This window comes from Trachinotus anak, unplaced genomic scaffold, assembly GCF_046630095.1.
Source record: "Trachinotus anak isolate AG129_WGS33_773 ecotype Australia unplaced genomic scaffold, CSIRO_AGI_Tana_v1 ptg000011l, whole genome shotgun sequence".
Lineage (NCBI taxonomy): Eukaryota > Metazoa > Chordata > Actinopteri > Carangiformes > Carangidae > Trachinotus > Trachinotus anak.
This window is the reverse complement of record NW_027273862.1, coordinates 12,273,751-12,293,564: the sequence shown is the minus strand read 5'-3', so window position 1 is coordinate 12,293,564 and position 19,814 is coordinate 12,273,751. Positions and strand designations below refer to the sequence as shown.

The 19,814-nt window shown below is 39.4% G+C and overlaps 1 protein-coding gene across 2 annotated transcripts; it reads left to right on the top strand.

Moving 5' to 3' along the window:
* The first annotated feature begins 5,729 nt into the window (after positions 1-5,729).
* Positions 5,730-18,428, top strand: smyd2a (SET and MYND domain containing 2a). 2 transcript variants are annotated; one of them, XM_071489052.1, is made up of 12 exons: positions 5,730-6,009; positions 7,485-7,548; positions 8,293-8,403; positions 9,692-9,752; positions 10,751-10,878; positions 11,899-11,966; positions 12,365-12,467; positions 13,840-13,950; positions 14,318-14,438; positions 14,621-14,795; positions 15,331-15,439; positions 15,701-18,428. In XM_071489052.1, the coding sequence occupies exons 1-12, from the start codon at positions 5,837-5,839 to the stop codon at positions 15,782-15,784; spliced, it is 1,308 nt and encodes a 435-aa protein (XP_071345153.1). In that variant the 5' UTR covers positions 5,730-5,836; the 3' UTR covers positions 15,785-18,428. The 2 variants fall into 2 exon arrangements, with proteins under 2 accessions (XP_071345153.1, XP_071345155.1); XM_071489054.1 differs by lacking the exon at positions 5,730-6,009 and adding an exon at positions 7,216-7,333.
* Positions 18,429-19,814: the final 1,386 nt, after the last annotated feature.

The following is a 19,814-nucleotide window of genomic DNA, read 5'->3' as shown; positions in this document are numbered from 1 at the left end:
AATGGACTCGATTCCTTGAGCTTTTCCTCTTGTTTACTTTCACTGGTTTACAGGATCAACAGAGAAAAAGAGGTAGAGAGAAGAACGCTGTGTGTAATTTCTTGTTTTCTGAACGGTTTTTCCTACGGACTGTATCTTGGGGAGGGGTTCAGGGAGGAGCTTCTGTACCTTGGACGGGGCCTAACACGGGTTTGGCCCGGAGGAACAGTTACTGAAAGCAGGAAGTGTCCTGAAGCCCACCCTGAAGATTTACTGTTTGTCTTCAGGCTGTAGCACTGGCTGCCACAGCATCTTCACTTCTACACCGTTGTGTCTCTTAAGAAAATACACAGAAATTAAATCTCTTACCAGTCTCTTTTCGTTTACTTTTGTCAAAAAAAATGGAACCAAATTTCAAATGGATATTTTGTGTTTCAGGAATACCAGAGGAGCAATTAAAATAATTTTTCTTTACATACTCTCTCTGTTCTGTAACAGCTCCCTGTGGAGCTGTTTAGTTTATACATCTTCTTTTTCCTGCACAGATAATTGTCTTTGCCTTTGTCTATATTGTCTTTGTAGGAAGGTTACTGTCTGATAATCATGCCCAAACTGGATTTGATGTTGCAGCTTCTTCTCTAGAGATAACAGGTGTTTGCTGCAAATGATACCATGATGAGATACATAATATTTTACACTTATGATTGAGATGAATGTTTATCCACTTTCAGCACTACCCTGCATGCACTGGCATAGGTAATTAATCAAAGTCCATGTGTGCCAAATTTCTAGAGGGACTAATAATGAAAGCCTGAGACAAACTCAAGTTGTTTTGTTTTTTTTATTCATAGAGACTTCACAGATCCCTCAGTTTTGTTGACAAAGTAAAATCTTGTTTATTTCAGCCTTAGAACAGATGTCATGCAGAAAGAGAAGTGTTTCCAAAGTCAAACTGTATGAAATGTGCGTGCACGTGTTCTTAACAGCTCCTCCTAGCTGCATGCATCACCAACAAGTTCCCACAGTTACACTCGGTCAGTAGTGTGTTGGATCAACATATTTTTTTCTTCATTGAGGTTTATAGATGAGCCATCTGTTCAGGAGTTGGAAAGTGCAGTAAACAAGGTTTTGCTGTTTGTCCTCACTCTGTTTCTGCTGGAGGTGGGCAGGTTTTTCTGATTGCACAAGCTAGACTGCTTAGCTTTAAGGCAACTACATAAACACAAAACATCTCTGAACAGATATACTGTACAACACAAATGGCCAATAGAAATCACATCATCTATTTCCTAGTTTATTCTAGAAAGAAGCTGCAGCCTCAAGTGTTTTTAATGTGAAATAACCTCTCTGTTTCTCATTGTTTCTCACACGCACATTCACATCCTTACTGGTAAATGCTACTTAGATTTGTTCTCCAAAACTGACAAAGACAGCTGGTTGTGTTTGCTCTGTTGTGTGATACTCTTGTATCCTCTTCTTGTTTTCTGCCATTTTGTTTCCTTGTACCTGATGCCTGCCTTGTCTTACACGTTCATCCATCTGTAAGCAGAGTGAGTGGCGTTGAGAAGGGTCGGCTGAAACTGCAGCTGGTTGAAAAGTCTGCACCGTCACTTGATAGGTTTCTTCAATGTGCTGTGAGGCACAGGACCCGCGAGTGTGAGGCCAGAGTGAAACTCACCCTGTGGGGGAGCCTAGATGCGAGGAAGGTTTTGTGTTTCCATGGTGACCAGACTCAAGGGCCCAAATCTGGTCTAGGTGTTAAGTTAGAATTATTGCTAATCAAGAGGTGGATTTACCGTTAAAAGTTTTAAATACTAGAAAGGTTTTTTTTTTTGCCATTCTGTTTGGAAAGTGTAAAATAATATGAAGCATTTTCAGTTGTGTCTTAATTTAAGAATACTGCAATTCACCAGAGGAGTTTTTATTCATTCTCCTCAAATGTGCATCTAAACCTGCATCTGCAGTCAAATCAGGGGCTTTGGTGCGGTACACGACAATAGAGACACACAATAATAACTCCTTTTACAGATGATCAGTTTTCAGCTGATTCTGATTCTCACAGCTGTTTGACCCTGATGGGTTCATTTATTGGTCAGATCTGAGGTCTGGGTCAATTATTCCTTTACTTTTCATGTATATGTGTAAGGGTCATGTCTAGAGCTGTTAATGAGCTGGATACAGTAACATTCAAACGTTTGGACACACTTTCCCACTCAAGTGAATTCTGACATCCATCTAGGTGGCAGGTGCAGAGCAGTTCTCAAATGTTGATGCTGTTCACTGTGGGATAGTTTCAGACCTCAAACCAGGAGGTCTTCATTTTCTGGTCTCCTGTGTTTGTCCATTGAGGTGACATGCTGATGTTTGAATGGTCTGTAGCACCCTCTATTGGAAAGAAAGGGACAGGATGCAGTAAACTTCTGATGCAAAATGCTCAACTACCGTTTCAGACTTTTTTCTTTTTCACATTTTCCTTGTTTTTGGTCTTTCTTTTCTGTATAAACTGTTCATTCAACCCCGGTAACCCAGCTATTCCGTGGAAATGAGCCTAATTACACCTCAGAACAGGCGTGAGAACCAAACTTCACACACCTGAGTGACCATGGCATTATTGTCTGCTTACAGTCATAAAGATATGTTGTTCAAAGCCTTTTCTTTTTAAACTAGTCTTATTCTTGTTTATATTATTTTTTATGTTATACACAGAGGAAATGGCTGTAAAAGTCCAGCACCTCATTTTGATTGGATGATTTAATGTTTACATCTTTCGCACAATGTGCCAAAATTCCTTCTAGAAAGAATGAAAAGGGGTAAAAGCCTTTGGAAATACAGAATAAGTCACGGAGAACTTCTTATATGTTGTGCGCCTGTTTGCCTACAGTATGTTGTGTATCTCATTGTTCTTTCTTTCAAATTTCAGTTCACAGAGCGGGAAAAGCCAGGGGGAAGACGGCTCTTAGCTGCTGATCTGGTGTCAGTTTTTACAACAGACCAGGCGTATAAATTTTGCTGCCTCCTGATTTGATGTCTTTAAAGTTTTTACAAACACCAGCTGTGGATCTAAACATTAATGTCTGTAAAATGTCTGTTGAAGCAGAACCAGCTCTGTGTGTATGTGTGTGTATGTGTGCTACACGTCGGAAACAGCTTCATTCAAAGACATGAAGAATATTGTCAATCTTGCAGACAGACATCTTTATTTGCATTTAAAAGGGGGGTGTATAACTGATCACCAGGCAGTGGACAAGAGCATCTTCACCGCCGAGCCAGTAGGAGTTTATTCACTCTCACTGTGTTTTGGAGGGAAACAATCAACAGTTTATTTGAGTTTAACGAGAGAAGGTATAATGCTCTTGGTCTTCTCTCAGCTTTACGGTAAAACAGGGGGAAGAGTTTTGTCACATTTTGCCCTAAAAGAGGGACGTCCTCCCCTCTCAGCCCACCTCAAATCCCCTCTTAGGATTAACAGAAGAGAAGCCCTGTCTGACGGGTGAAAAGCCCCGCTGAGACATCCAGCTCAGGACTGCTTAAGCTTGTCCATGCTATGAGTCGCTGTAATAGTGTATCTGAGGCAGGGTGTAAGAGGGGCTTCACATGCACATAGGACAATATTCTGCAGATGTCTCATCGATCAGTAATGACAGATAATTAAACATGCAACAGTAATCAGTAGGGAGGGGCATGAACTGATGGATTGATAATGTGATATCTTTGAGGAATGTGGCTTCATTGAATGGCAGTGGTGTTAAAATTAAGAGGTGGGTGATATGGCATGAGAGGTCACACATGTAAAAGTGTATATTTTTGTATATACCTACATCAGTGTGTGTACAGTATGTACATATATACACAGTGTACTCAGCCGCGGTTCCTAGTTTTGTTGTCTGACTGTACAGCGCTTCTAACTGTTCCCTGTTTTATAGATACTACAGAAATTCAACTTTGAATGAGGAGAAATGATTAACTTAAATAAATGCATTTATATATATAAACTAAACAATGTGGAGTGTTTTGTCTGCTCGAGTGATTGATGGTGCAAGATGACATGATAGAAACCTTCATGTCCTGCTTTATGGTTCTTTAATGTCAGTGAGTAGTTTGGGAGGTGATGAAATCATCTCTGAAACTTCTCTGGTGCTCTAATCCAAGGAAGGAAGTGACAACTAAACATGAATTTTACATGTGTTCTGAGGTATTGTTATTTAATGAAGGAGTGTTCTCCATTCATCAAATGCTGTTATTTTGGTTTGAGCAAATTTGGTTTGTGCAAATGCAATGCCAGCCTGATCCATAACTACTCACTGATTTATTTTGTCCCATGGGGAAACTTTTTGGCCCAAACTGTATATAAACTAAGTCTCAAATTTCAGAACAATTAAAATAGGTATAGTTTCTTCTGGGTAAGATGGGTTACCAGGACAAATATGGTTAATGCAATGGGCTCTAAGTGGCACATTCATAGTGTATAAACACTAAGTTTACAACATCTGTGCTGAATTATTTGGTATGTGATTTCTCAACATGAAAAACAGAATGGACACAATTATATGTGATCGTTGAACATCTCAGTTATCAATGTGCTCCACGCTGCCTTCACTCTTCTTTTCTTCTACTTTTCATAAGATTTTGGAACTAACTGTTGCCTAAAAGTTAGAAAAACATGAAAACACTGAAATATCCTTGTGTGCTGTAGCATTAAGATATTCCTTAAGTGGAATTTATGGGTTAAACCGAAACCACGAAGAACAGCCCCAGACTAACACTACACAAAAATATGGCACAGTATTTTGACCATATGGTGTAGTATATAGGGCATCATTGTATGTTATCTTGCTGGGGTCTGCATATCCGTCTGTCTGCTAAATAATTCTGGTGAACTGATGCTTCAGAATTTACCCAACAAATGCTCTGGTTAGACCTTAGAGCACCTTGAAACGTACATCTGCATTATAATGAAGATTTTCTTTTCTTGAAACCAATTTAAATTTCAATGCCCCGAGTTCCTACTAACAGGAATCAGAATCAGCTTTTACTTTTAGTCAGAGCATGTTTAAACATGCAAGGGATTTGACTCTCAGTTTTCAGTAGCTCAGTGTGGCCTATTTGCACACCTTGCTGACAATAAATGTACAGAAAGACACAGACAGACGAGTAAAACAAGGACAATAAAGCTAAACAAAGATAGTACACATAAACAGGCTAGCTATAATAAACAAGAATGGAAAAAAAACAAAACAAGTACACTCCAGTGCCAGTTTATTAGGTACATCTAGCTAAAACTAAATGGAGTGCTCATTGCTTTACTCTGACAGATTTTATATTATTTTGTTCACCCCATTTATATTCATGAAGGTCGTCTAAATAACAGACACCACTCTGTATAATGCAATACAATTCAGCTCCACAAACTGCAGCCTCCAAAATTATCACAAAGTTGCATCAACTCATTTGCTTTATCTTGGTGTACCTAATAAACTGACATAAAAGAGTAAAAAAAAACCAAATGGTCAACAATTTACAATACACTGTCCATACATAAGTCAAATATTTATCAGAAATTGTGTATACAAGCTAGAATAATTGTTGAGATCATGATTTAAGTGATAGTTTATGTTATGTTTACTATAGACTACAATATAGTATTAAATACAGAGTTCATGCCAGGACACAGTGTTTTACTGTGTGGACGCAGGTCCCTGTGGTCGCCTGTCCAGCAGGGGGCGGTGAGAGCCACGCCGGACACCCAGCGCGCCGGAGAGGAAGAGGGGGCTCAGCCAGAGGGTGATCAGACCACTCGACAGACACAGGTGGTGCTCGGTGCTAGTTTCTGACCGAGGGACCGCAGACGGAACAAGCCATGAAGAACGAAGGCATAGAGGGGACGGAGAGGTTTGAGAGCCCGGACAAAGGCAGAGGCCTGCGGGCGGTGGGGCACTTCGCGGTGGGGGACCTGGTGTTCGCCTGCCCCGCTTACTCCTACGTGTTGACGGTGAATGAGAGGGGAGCGCACTGTGAGCACTGCTTCACCAGGTAACATCTCACCTCACAGAGACGGCCGGGAAAAGACACCTCTAGCTACGAGCTGGTAGCGTATTCATGTTGTTTAAAACAGCAAAGCTGAAGCAGTGACATGTCCAGGTCAGCGCCGGCTAACCTCCTTACTTAGCTAGGTTAGCTGCTCACCCTCTGGGCATCTGCCTCGCTGGGTCAGCGCGGCGGGCAGCTCACCTGACCTCACACTGCACCATTTGTTTGTGGCGCTGCGGAGTCAAGGGAGTCTAAAATACAACAACCTCACTGTTGTTGTTGTTTTTTTATTAAAGCCAAAATATGAAAAGCTGGCTTTCCTGTGAGCCTGTTAATATGCTAGTGCATAGACTTAAGCAGGCTGGTCAAACTTACAGGTAGTATACACAGAGAGAGGAGCACTTCACTGATTTTCAGCCTTGTCTATATGTCATAATGTGACAAGTGGTCATTAATTATTATCAAGTTTTATAGTCACTTATTTACCAATAGAAGAGAGTCACAGTTTGTAATATCCAGCACAGGCTTGCATCAGTAAGGATGTAGGATGTGGAGGATTTAGAAAGGCTAGCCTACATGGTTCAGAGAGTCTTGACATGTGTAGGTGTGTGTGTTGACAAATTGTGTCAAAAACAAAGGAAGGTTAAACTATGTGCTGGTCCTTTTGAGGTTCAGCTCTTAAGTTCTCCTGCTTGTTTTGCTGAGATCTGATTCACTATGACAGCCTTCAGAGTTACATTAACTTAAGTTTCATTGTCACCCACACACTTTCATACACACACACACACACACACACATTTATGCCTCCTACCCAAGCTGCTGTTAAGGTTTGTAGAGCAGTAAAAGGTTAGGGTGCTAAATATAGGTGGCCGTGTGTCCCAAGAGAGGAGGAGCCAAGAGATGAGAAGGCCAGGGGTGCGTGTGTGTGTGTGTGTGTGTGTGTGTACACATTTGTTCCTATGCAGTCAGAAACACTCACATCAGCTTTATGTGTATGTGTCTTGCTGTAAAACACACTGTGATATTTAACATGTTTTAAAAAAAATACCCTTGTATGAAAATACACTGGAAATGTTTGTAGAATTGATAGTGATTTGTTTATTTCTAAGTATTTATTCTAATGTATACAGAGCAGTTATGAATAAAATTAAAGGTTTGGTAACTGACTACATTCTGTTGGCGTTTGAGTTCAGGTGTTTTGAATCTAAGTTACCTGCCTTTTGTCACAGGACTGAAACGAACCAGCTCATTCATCATCAGGTTAACAATGAATTTTCAAGAATGTAAATATCTTCAGTTAAGAACTTTGTGAGAGCATAAACATCAGGTATTAAAATCAAAGAATAAGGTCAAGTTGTCTCATCAGATGAAGGTGCACCATGTGCCTGACATTTGAATCCTTCTTATGAAGTGTCGACACTGGTCTCCCTCATCACAGTTGTAGTGAACTAATATGTTGTGTCTTCATGTCATTACAGGAGAGAAGACCTTTTTAAGTGTGGCAAGTGTAAGCAGGCCTACTACTGCAATGTGGACTGCCAGGTAAGAGTGGTCTCCAAATCTGTTTTTGTGCATTTTCATGGTGGGCTTGTAGCTCATGTGTGTGAGTATGTCTTCCAGTTTCCACAATTAACTAAAGGAACTGACCATAAATACATTTCACTGCAAACAGTGCCATATATTTTGATAAAATATGAGTGTGTCCCACAGATATCTGTCTTTGTTTTGCTCTTATTACTGCTCTTTTCAAATAGAAGCACAAGGAGAATGAGAATAGGCACATATCAATACAAGTGATTGGTGTGCAAGTGATATATATATTTTTTGGTGTCAGTACCGTACATGTCGTACCAGCATATGAGCATTTTGCTTCACCAGAACCACCACAGAGAAAATTAAAGGAACTTATTTTAGTGTTCTTGTGACCCAGCTTGGCACCTTGGACCACACTTTGAGAACCACTTAAGGAGAGCTCCAGGCAGCAGTGAGAGAGCACCCGCGTTGTTCACGCTGTTGTTGCTATGACGATTCAGTCTGCCTCCCTTCTGCCTCGGTCTAGTTTTAGTTTCATGGCACAAAACACACACTGCAGTAAAGCTGAGTGTTTTTTTGTGTGTGTATGTGTGGCATGCGCTTTACTTTGTGATAATAAAATCATTCTTCAGCCACCCTGTTCTTCTCGCTCTCTATCACTTCAGCTGTTATCCTGTCGAGCAGATTATTTAACAGGGATTAGTAAATCCTGTTTATTTCTGTCTTCTTCTGTGGTTTTGTGTATTTATGCAGAGAGGTGACTGGCCCATGCATAAGCTGGAGTGTGTAGCCATGTGTGCCTATGGGGAGAACTGGTGTCCATCAGAGACTGTCAGACTGGTGGCCAGAATTATCATGAAACAGGTAAAGTGATAATAATAAGAAGAAATGTTTCAACATTCAAAGATGTTTTTATTGTGAACAACATGGACGTCTATGCAGGACAAGCTTAACATAAACAGCAACAAGACACAAAGAGAGACACGAGAGAGAAGATGGATGTGAGTTAATGTCTCAGAATAACTGAATCAAAGAGAAGTGAGGTGATATCATCATCATCCTTCTCATCCTTCTTTTATAATCAAAACTGTGTTTAAGGCTGGAAATGCATTAAAATCCAGGACAGCACAAGCTAAACATTAAGTCCTAACTTAATGTTTGTGACACTACAAACAAAACTATATTTAAAACTAAAGCAAAATAAACAACTGGGTTTGCAACTGGGCAAACTAGGGTTGAAATCAAATATTTAAAACTAGATGCAAATAAAACCCTCTTATGTTCTTATCTTAATTATAAGTATCCTGTGTAGACCACACATAATGTTTTTTCCCAGTGGATGTTTTCCCTGAGCATAAATAATAGCTTTCATTCATTGCATTTAGTGCAGATGTGCTTGTTTTAGGACCCAGATATTGTTCATGCTTTGTGCCAGCTGCTGTAGCTGTCTCACTGGCTATCAGTAAACTTTCTTCTTTGTTACACCTGTGATTTTACTGCTATGAAAAGTGACCAGTGTGTATATGAAAAGCATAATAGCTGAAATTTGAACAGGAGCATGTTGCTACAAAGTCAACAGAAAGTTCAGAGCCTTAAATAAGATAATCATTTAAATAAAATAAGTGGCTTGATGATAAGTTAAATTTAAGGGCTACACCTCACTAACGGCTTCAACTCATCTCAGTTTCATTTGTATACTTTTGCATGAGTAGTATCATGGGTGTCATGACTTTGCTCTTCATTTATTGCACATGTGAGTCAGTTTAGAGGAGCGACATTCAGTCTGGCCTCACTTTGGCCACATCAAACACATCATGAGCCATCACAGACACAAAAACTGATTTGTATTTAACTGTAGGCTTGTGAGTTTAAATTTGACCTTGGTGCTCTAAGTGTTGTTTCAGTGACTGTGACTGTCTCAGTTAATATCACGGGTCCTGAACCTGGTGCTACTGTCATCTAGTTGTTCTTGGAATCAGTTATATTGTGTTTTAATGACTTCCTAAAAGAATCCTAAATGAGCCTTTCAACTGAGCCACTTACCATAATAAAGAAATGTAATTAAAGGAGAAATTAGGTTATTTTATACTTTGTTCAATTTTGAGAGTCTATCTTTTGACTAAAATGATCTCATGTGTCTTCCATGTTGCAGAGAGTCACAACAGAGCGCACCCCTTCAGAAAGGCTGTTACTGCTCAGAGAGTTTGAAGCTCGTAAGTTTGTGTGTGTGTGTATGAATACATGAGCGTGTATGTTTAGTTACACATGTGTGCACTTTTAGTTACATGGTGCAGTGTGTGTGAGAGATCTTCCTGTGCCTCTGCAGTTCTATTAATATCCTCTGCTGTAGCCTCCAGTCCTGGTTTTGTCTCTTTCATTCACTAAGGCTGCAGCAGCAGTGGGACTTAAATCCCAAGCTTCTGCATGCTGTAATTTCATGTTCTCTCCCCTCCTTTAACAACTACTGCCACTGTGCTCTTGAGCAAAGTGCATTGTATTTCGATAAAAGTGAAAACAATGTCCCATCTCAGCACCCACTAACAGTTTTCTGCTCCAGTTGGTGTGATCATTTAGTCCGAGCTGTTGTTGCAGACTCAGATGTGTCATCAGAGGATTGTCACAGAATTAACCTTCACACCTGTCACTCATGCGCACAAAGCAAATCAGTGGCCAGCTGCCGCCTGCTGCCACCAGTCTGTGTCGGTGTGTGTGAGTTTGTGTGACTGACAGTGACACGTGGCCCATAGCAGTGGTATACCGAGTGCTTCTTCTGTGGACTGGAATGTGGTGGATGATTATGGTAGTGGTAACAAACAACAACACAAAACATACTAATGAATAGCCAGCTTTGCTAATTCCTTATCTTCATCCTTCAAACCTTGTAATTCACATTATCAGTGAAAGCCATATTCAAACTTAATTACTGCTGATCGATAACCATCTGCCATGTTTGTTTGTTTGTTTTTCTGACTTGGCTGGTCCTTATTTTCTCAACGGGATTTGTAAATTAAAGTCATTTGGGGGTTTTCCTTTTGAAAGAACAAGAGCCAATAAACACACAACCTTCTAGATACAAGACAGTCTCTTTGTTGTGTTCTGGCTTATCGTTACTGACTTTTCTCTCCCTGCCCTTTTTCTTTTTTTGTCCCCTCTGTCTCTATTTTTCATGTCTCCTTGTCTTTTTCTGTCTCTGCTTGATTGCCTTCTCCAGATTTAGACAAGATGGACAGTGAGAAGGAGGAGATGAACCAGACAGATATAGCAGCACTGCATCACTTCTACTCCAGACACATCAGTGACCTCCCCAATGAACAGGCTCTCACGGAGCTCTTTGCACAGGTAAAATTGGATATAATACTTTAAGTGGAACACTGAGGAAGCACTATAGGATGCATTTGACCTTTAGGATGTTTCAGTCTTGTCTGGAGTCGCTCTCTGTATGAGGTTTCTGTAGAATGAGGTTAAGTGTTCCTAAGCAGCTGTCTGTGTCACCTGAATAGAGAGATGTTGAGGCTTTTTTAATAGAAGCACAACTTTCTGAAAATGATTATGTTGCTTTTAAGTAGTCTGAGGTTTTTATTTAAACTATTGCCCACAAATGTTAATGTGATGTTTATGCTTGAGCAGTCTCTTCACTGTGAAACAGAACACCCAATTCTTACAATTCTGACATTTTCCAGCAAGAATGATTTGATCAATTTCTAAAATCTGAGCATTACCTTTTTTAATTGCTGACATGCTGTTGTTATGAATCAGTTGAATAAAAGGTTTCTGTTCCCAGAAGTATTCTGGGACCCTGGGTTGGGTGTGTTTTGCTGTGGTCACATGATTGGTTAGGAGAGCATCAAAGGTTTTGGCTGACAAACAGAAAGGTGTTGACCTTTCTTGGTCTATGGAAGAACATGCTTAGTTACAACATACACACATACATACACAAACCATTCAGACCCACAGTGTGCAAATATAGTGTGTTTACATGTGTATATTACTCAGACTCACACTTGCAATATGCTTGTGTTCACACATCTTCACATCTTTCTCCCCTCTTACCCATCCCATACTTGTTAGTAGATACACACACTGGAACACATGTTGGGTTGAAACCAGGATCTGTATCACACACACCCATTAGTTCTGTCTGTTAAACTCTACAGCACTTAGCTTTTAAATTTGATCTGTCTGTCGTTCTCTCCACACCACACCAGTGGAAATAGCCTCTTTGGCTTCTTATCTCAGGCTGGATTTCCTCCCTCAGTGGAGGGAGAGGAACTCCAGTACCATTTGTATTATCATACTTTTCACCCTGCTGTTCTCTGTCCCTGTCTCCACCTGTTTGTTTGTGTTTTCCCTTTTTTCCAGGTAAACTGTAATGGCTTTACCATAGAGGACGAGGAACTCTCCCACCTGGGATCAGCTGTTTTTCCTGAGTAAGTAGTCCATGTCAACACATGATCATCATTCAAGATTCAATCCTGTCTGTGCCGGTAAAACTGTAAAAGACAGTATGCAGCATATTAATACAGTTAATTAAAATAATAATTTCTTCCCTTTGTCTCCTTGCATCGATATACAGCCTCCTCGTTGTTTTTCTGTGTGATTTTTATGTGATTTCACATAATAAGCGGTTTCCTTTCAATCTGTTTCTGTTCCAGCTGTTTCTGGTTATTATTCTAGTCTTTTTATAGTCAGTGTAGCATATGCATGAACCGCCAAGTAGTTCTAACTTCTTAAAGCTGCTAAAAGTCTTGATTTTATCCCCATTCTCCGATTTCACAAACATTTCTTTAACCTTTTGTGCTTCTCTTCCTTCCCTTTATCCTTCCAGTGTAGCACTGATGAATCACAGCTGTAGTCCTAATGTGATAGTGACCTATAAAGGCACAGTGGCTGAGGTCAGAGCTGTAAAAGAGATAAACCCTGGAGAGGAGGTAAGAAAAGACAAGACTCATTTTGCAACAATTCCTAAAAGCAATTCTGAGACCAAATACAATTATAGAAATAGAGATGTTTCTCAAAGAATCTTGATATTAAATTTCGAACAAATGGACAATATGCACATAAAGTTGCAGTGTGTACATTGGGTATGTCAGTATAATACTGATTTACACCAATACAATAAAATTTTGTTAATGTAATATACACAAATTTGCAACATGTTCAACAAATATGTCAACTTAACAGAGTGTATCCATAATGAATGAGCACGACAAGCAACCTTTTTCCCTTCATCCCTCACCAGCCCCTTATACAAGCTGGAATTTCAGATGTAAAAAGGTACTTTGCCCCTAGAGTATTACAGAGAGGTGATGTAAATCAGGCTTTGGGGTTAGAGAAGAAAGAGAGAAGAAATAGATTATTAACAAAAGAGAGGTGTAGAAATGGTTAAACTTCTACAGGCTGTATTACTGACAAAAATCTACAGAAAGACAAAAACCAAAGAGGAAATAAATCTTTATCTTGACTGAAGATTCTGAAAGTATTTTTGGAAAGGTTCCTACACCTTTAGGAACTTTTTGTTTGAGTTATAAGCTGAATAGCAGATCTTTTCAAGGCTTAGACAGAACATAATGTCCCCCAGCCACTGTGGGTGGGTAAGCATCCCTCCATCTTAGTAATATTGCAAGTCTGGCCAAAACAGAGGCAAACAACAATGTGCCGCACTTGCTTGGAGTCAGGCATGTATTGTTCTCTCATATAATTTACATTTACTCCTTTGGCAGACGCTTTTATCCAAAGTGACTTACAAGTGAGGGACACCACTAAAGCTTCAGTGAAGTAGGACATCTTGGCATAAATACTAAGTACTACATCTCTTTAATAAGTGCAAGGAGTAAAGAGCACCAAAAGTGCATAGTAAATGCTAATTGGGCATGATAGGGTGTTATATAATACTAAAAGAGAAGAAGAGATAAGGTTTGGATAACATCCCTCTAGTATTTTACCAGGCAAGGACATGTCTAGTACATATGTATAGAGGAAAGGTTTCCTCAAGGTTACCTCTTTTACATTTATCACAACAGGGATTCACATCTGGATAAGTACAAGAGAATTTGCCTTTGGACATGTGGGCCCTGTGCCCAACCTTAAACTGTAACAAACAATGACAGGCACAGAGGGATGTTGGGTTTAACGAGCTTGAAGATCAAATCCCATACGTTGTCCGACGGTGAAAGGTTTAGATCTTGCTCCCAAGCAGATTTAGTTTGTCAAAAGGGGCAGAGTTACAGATGTTTATTAGTGTTCATTTTTTCATTTTTTTTTAATTTGTTTATCCCTTGAACTCTCTCTCTCCACCTGTAGATCTTTAACAGTTACATAGACCTGCTCTATCCAACAGAAGACAGGAAAGAGAGGTTGTTAGATTCCTACTTCTTCACATGCCAGTGCACTGAGTGTACCACCAAGTCTAAGGTACTGTTGACTTATCCCTCTGAAACTTATACATTTTCATATAGTTTTTGAAAACTTGTATGTACATGCTGGTGAAAACTTTTCACTTGTTGGTTTGAGCAATATACTAGAAAGTATCTCATCAGCATCAGTCTCCTGTTTGTTGTGAAATGCAGTAGGTTCACTGCAGGCGTTGTCACTATTGTGGACCCATAACATACATAAAACATGTTCAGCATCAGTAAGAAATTAGGACACAGCTAGTAATGCTGTATAGTTGTTTTGGCTCTGTGGTGTAAGTTCTTTTTACATGATCCACTTTAGAGTATCTGGTGTAAAATGTTACTGAACAACTGTTTCTATGTTATATCTTTTCATCTCCCTCTAGGACAAAGCAAAAATGGAGATCAGGAAGCTGAGTTCTCCACCAGAGCAAGAGGAAATACGTTCCATGGTCCATTACGCCAAGAATGTCATTGAGGAGTTCAGGAGAGCCAAACACTACAAGAATATCCTTTTGATTACAAACGTGTTTCCCATTCTCGCATTCTTTTTCTTTCACTCTCTCTTTTCTGTTTTCTTTCCCCTCTCAGTCTCAGTTTGTCTTCTCTCTGTATTAACGACAAACTTTCACTTCCCTGCCTCCTCTTCTTTTACTTCGTTCTGTCATTATTCCTTGACACACTGGCACCCCCCAGTGAGCTGCTGGAAATGTGTGAGCTCAGCCAGGAGAAAATGGGGGCTATCTTTGCAGACACCAATGTCTACATGCTGCATATGATGTATCAGGCAATGGGTGTCTGCCTCTACATGCAGGACTGGGATGGAGCTATGAGCTATGGAGAGAAGATCGTTCAGCCATATAGGTAAATTGATCTGTAAGGCACACAGACAGCAGGGATGCAGTCATATGGTTACAATGGATCAATTAATTGTACAACAAACGTTTTGTCAGACAATCACAGATAGATTATTAAGCCCTGTAGACGAGTTCAGGCAATCCATCAAGTAGAATTTAATCTCACTAGTTAAGGTCTGGAGAAATTCAAGGATATGCACATAGTCTTCCAGACCATTATAAGTTCATCAAAACAGAGTTCTTGTAGGAATAGGGATTTTAATAATTTGTTTTAACCATACTTTACAGTGCAGAATAATGTTATTAATGTTTTATTCACAAATACAGCATGGGTTATGTTTCCCATGAACTATTCTTACATACAACACTCAGTCACATGTACTACAGTACATGTTTTAGTATTGTATTCTCCCAGCTTGATATGGTTTGAACTTTTTTGTGGCACTACAATAAAACCAAATGTCACATTAAATATAGATGATATCTTGTCTCCTCTCGCATTCACTGCTTAGCTTGATGCATAAATTATATTCTTTCTGCAGTGTGCACTATCCAGCCTACTCTCTGAATGTGGCGTCTATGTATCTGAAACTGGGACGTCTGTATTTGGGGCTGGAGAAGAAGACACAAGGAGTGAAAGCCTTGAAGAAGGTATAATTTTACAGAAATCTGATCCATTGGTATATTGATTGGTGACAATTCGAAGGTCTGTGAGGTAGAAAACAATGTGGGCTCAAAAGAGTGCAAGAATAAGGATAGAAAATCTATGGACGAGCTAGCTGTAAGAAGCAGCGATACTCATAACGACTACTAGTGTCCGAAGTGGTAAAACTGTCACACATTCAGTTCGATCAGCTGTCATGGAATGGGTGTCTCTGTTGTTTTAAAAAATGTTTTTTTTTCTGCTTCCAGGCATTGGCCATCATGGAGGTGGCTCATGGGAAAGATCACCATTATGTAGCAGAAGTAAAAAGAGAAATCGAGGAGCAGAAGTGATTAAGTAGCAGAAAGATGAAAGAGAAAGGAACTGGAGTGAGGAACTTGTCTCTAAAAGCAACAACAGCAACAACAAAAATACACATCACAACTGCATGGCATGCATCTTATACCTCCCTGTTTTTAAACCTTTCCATTGCCCACTCAATTGTTTTTCCTGCCTCTCTGTTGGCAGAGATTTTTTTGTTTTTCATGTCTACCGTGAGCATATTCTGGCAGAGGATGACTATATTTTGTATCTGCAGGAGCCTACATCCTGTCAGACCTTGACTCAAACACAGACAAGTTAGGATTACATTGTTGGAATGAAAAAAATGTCTGAAATACTTGCAGTTGTATCCATGAACTTCATTTGAATATGTTGGTTTCTGTGTGCTAAAGCTCATTAAACCCACTGAACACCCATATAGTTATTCAAAAAAGGACCACATCAGCAGAGAAAATGAAACTTCAATACTGCCTTTAAAGCTGCGTTTTGGAAGAAACAAAGCTTTCATGTGACAGCTACATGAGATCCTTTGTCTGAAGTGAATTTTTGCCCATCTTTCCTTTCCTTGGGAGCCTGAGGTGATTCACTGTGATCTGTGGACCCATCAACAGACCATCTGGCAGCAGTTTTGGCTGCACAGCTTTGCTCCGGAGCAGTTGCTCACGATTTGAAATTCTGTACAAAATATTGAGTAGTTGTTAGAGGATATTACTACTTATTCCCAGCCAATGCATTATAATTCTATCAACTATTCAGCAACAGAGTTTCTGGCTTCATTAATTCTTGTCTAAACTGTGAAAAAAAGATGACTGACCATGCATCAGGTATGCAAAGAACTATTCCTGAATCAATAACCAGTGGTTTGATTGATTTGTCTTACACTATTTTTTTTGCTTGTTTTAAAGAACCAGGAGAAGTGTTGCATGTTTTGTTGTTTATGTTGTGTGTTTGTATGTGTTGTTTTTTTCATATGAGGCTTGTTGACCAAAAGGGCCACGGGTTTAACTGACAAGGAACCAGCTATAATTCTCTATTCACAGTGTATCCTTAAAAGGGGTGCTGATCCAAGACCAGTTTGCCTCCTAAGTCACATTGAAGACATTGGTACTATAACCTGACCAATGATCCTGGATCAGAGCCCCTTTGCTCTCAGGAAAAAAAGGCGCAACACTGTAGCTTTTGTTGCCTTTTGCAAAGAGATACACCATTGTACCTTTTTAGTGTTTTCTCATAAGCACCATGAATCCAGATCGTTATTATCTTAGGACTGAAATCACCTTAGCAGAAGTGGGCAAAATATTAATGTGCAGCATGACTAGGTAGGATAAAGGACATACCTTTTGCATTTTATTAACGTGATAACATGGGGGAATATGATCATCCTCACCATACGCTTTAAACTTTATAGTCAGCATGAATGAATTAAATATTTCTTAAGAGGGAAATGCATCTTCCTTTAATATCTAATTTAGTACTAAGTTAATTTTTGCACTCTTGTAAGCTAAACTGACTGAGATGATTTAAATACCATGATATAAATATATCTATAAAACTATTGTACCAACATGGCAATTTTCCAAGGAGACATTACCTTTGGCAGGAATGGGTACCCAAACCTCATAAAAATCTGTGTCAGTGGGCTGCGAGAAAGGAAACTTGACAGCAAGGTTCGTCATTAATGCTGGAAAAGTGTTACCTATGTATTATGGTTTTTAAAAAAACCCTAACCCTATGAAATCATTAGAAGGACTAGTTACAGGCTGTGAAGTTGTAGCTTTCTCTGCTGTAAATTTGACTAGATCAGTATATAGACATACCACGTTAAAGGCAACTGGTGTTAAAAAGTGGAAAGTTCAGGCAATGCAAAGATCATCACCTGGGCCTTATCTAAGAATTCTTGCACTCAAATTTTTCACAGTTTTGTGACAAAATGATGTCAAAATGGCAAACCTGTAAGCAAGTTTTGTTTCAGTTTATTAGTTTCTGCCGAAGCAAGTAAACTCACAGATATATTTCTTTCTTTCTTTTTAATGCCTGTAGCTTCTCCCTGTTGTTTACTATAGATGCAGTCATATGCATCAGTCATGTGGGTTAAAAATAGCCCCTCTTATGAGTTGACTGTGGTCATATTTGTAGCAACTCCTGCACAGGTGACTCTTTTTGTCATCTGCAAAATTGCATCTAGCTGGTGCCTGCCTTACAGCTTTGCATAGGTAATCCAAAAGCACCATCTCAGCAGCTCCATTTAATGTTTTTACTTTTTGATGTTTTGACAAAGGAAAGACATATGGGGGTTTGTGGGTGGCACAATCCAAAAACCATCTAAACCCTATTGCTGCCAGATTCAAGCATTAAATTTCTGGTTAGACACTAAGAAAATGTACATGATTTATTTCCTTTTTCCTGTGATGTCATGAAAGATAAATCCTGTGGCACAATGATTAAAATTTTAAAATCAATATTCCGCTGCACATAGAAAACCAGACGAAGACAAGCTGAAACACCACCCACATGATGTTTTCTCCCATTTCTGTAATGAACTGTTACTTTATCAGGTGTGAATGTTATCCTAATCGAATGCATAACTAATGTCTGAGCCTCTGATCCTTTCTGTACCATGTCAGTGGAACTCAATAAATGACAGTATGGCACTTGCTTTGCTTTAGATGCTTATTTGTTCATCAGAAATATTTTAAGGTTTCTTATCCTAAGTGGTCCATGTCAGATCTGCTTTTCCTGATCATGACAACAACAAGACCAACAGACGAGCTCAAACTGTGTTTTTTCCAGCCACTTCACAGTTACTGAGTAGGTTCAAAAAGGCCTGGAGCTGTTTATGTCTGAATCTAGAAGCAGCAGTTGCAGAGGTAAACATGAGCACGAAAGTAAACACTAAAAAAGCACCAAAGTTGATTCAATAGACATAATCACCTCCTATCCCTCAATGGCTAACTGATACAGTTATAAAGCATCTATATGACTGTTGAACTCCAGTCAGCTGTTACAGTAAGTACCTATTTCCAGTGAGGTAATTAAATAAATAACCATTTTCCTCAGCAGACAGCAGTACTAAATTTCAAGATCCCTACAGACATGCTTTAAGATATATTAAAATACTCTGTTTTGAATACTAATTTGTGAACACAAACAGTGAAATTACATCATTAGATCTAAGTCACAAATTGCGCTGCTACATAAACGTGTTTCAATAATTAAATGAGATTGAACAGCAGATGCATATTTTAGTGTCAAACTCTACAACACATACATCATTAAGCTCCGTGAAGCTCACATATTCAAATTAAGTAACAATATGCAAAAGTCATTTTGAATGTAGGGTGACTTCTCATAACATATGCTACCTGACTGATGGGGAAAGCGCTGAGCAGGTGAGAGGCTCTGCAGGCAGGAGGAGTGGGTCAGCCACGCCAAACGTTTGGTAGACGACTGAGAGACTCACTCAGTTTCTGTCTTTCGACTATTTTGATGATCTCTTCATCCAGTCACTATGGCTATAGTCTTATTGTTGGCCCTTTGTTTGATCATAAACTTTCTTATTGTGTCACAGCAAAGGGGCATCAATGCAGCAAACCTCCTTCACCTGCGAGCTGCACATCAGCAGCTGCAGGTGCCATATCAGCGTAACAGGGAGTGGTACATGGGTAGAATACCTCAACAAGAGAGAGAGCAAAACAAACAAAAACAAACAAACAAACAACAACAACAACAAGAAAATACACCATAAAACAACAGTGTTCACATCACACACACAGGTCTAATAACAAAACAGCAACATATTTACTCATTGTCCCTCCAATAAATATATTAATCAGAGAAATAAATAATTACTTAAACCAAAATAAAAGAAGAGTAACAGCTCAGAAAAGCTGTGCTATTAGAAAGTTACACTGGAAAACCACTAAAGGTACATTAAAATGTGTGCACACAAACAAAAGAAAAGGTGTCCTAAACATTACCACTGGATGCACAGTTCTCCATCCTTTCCTACATCCGTGAAGGAGGCAGGAGTGTCAATGGCTG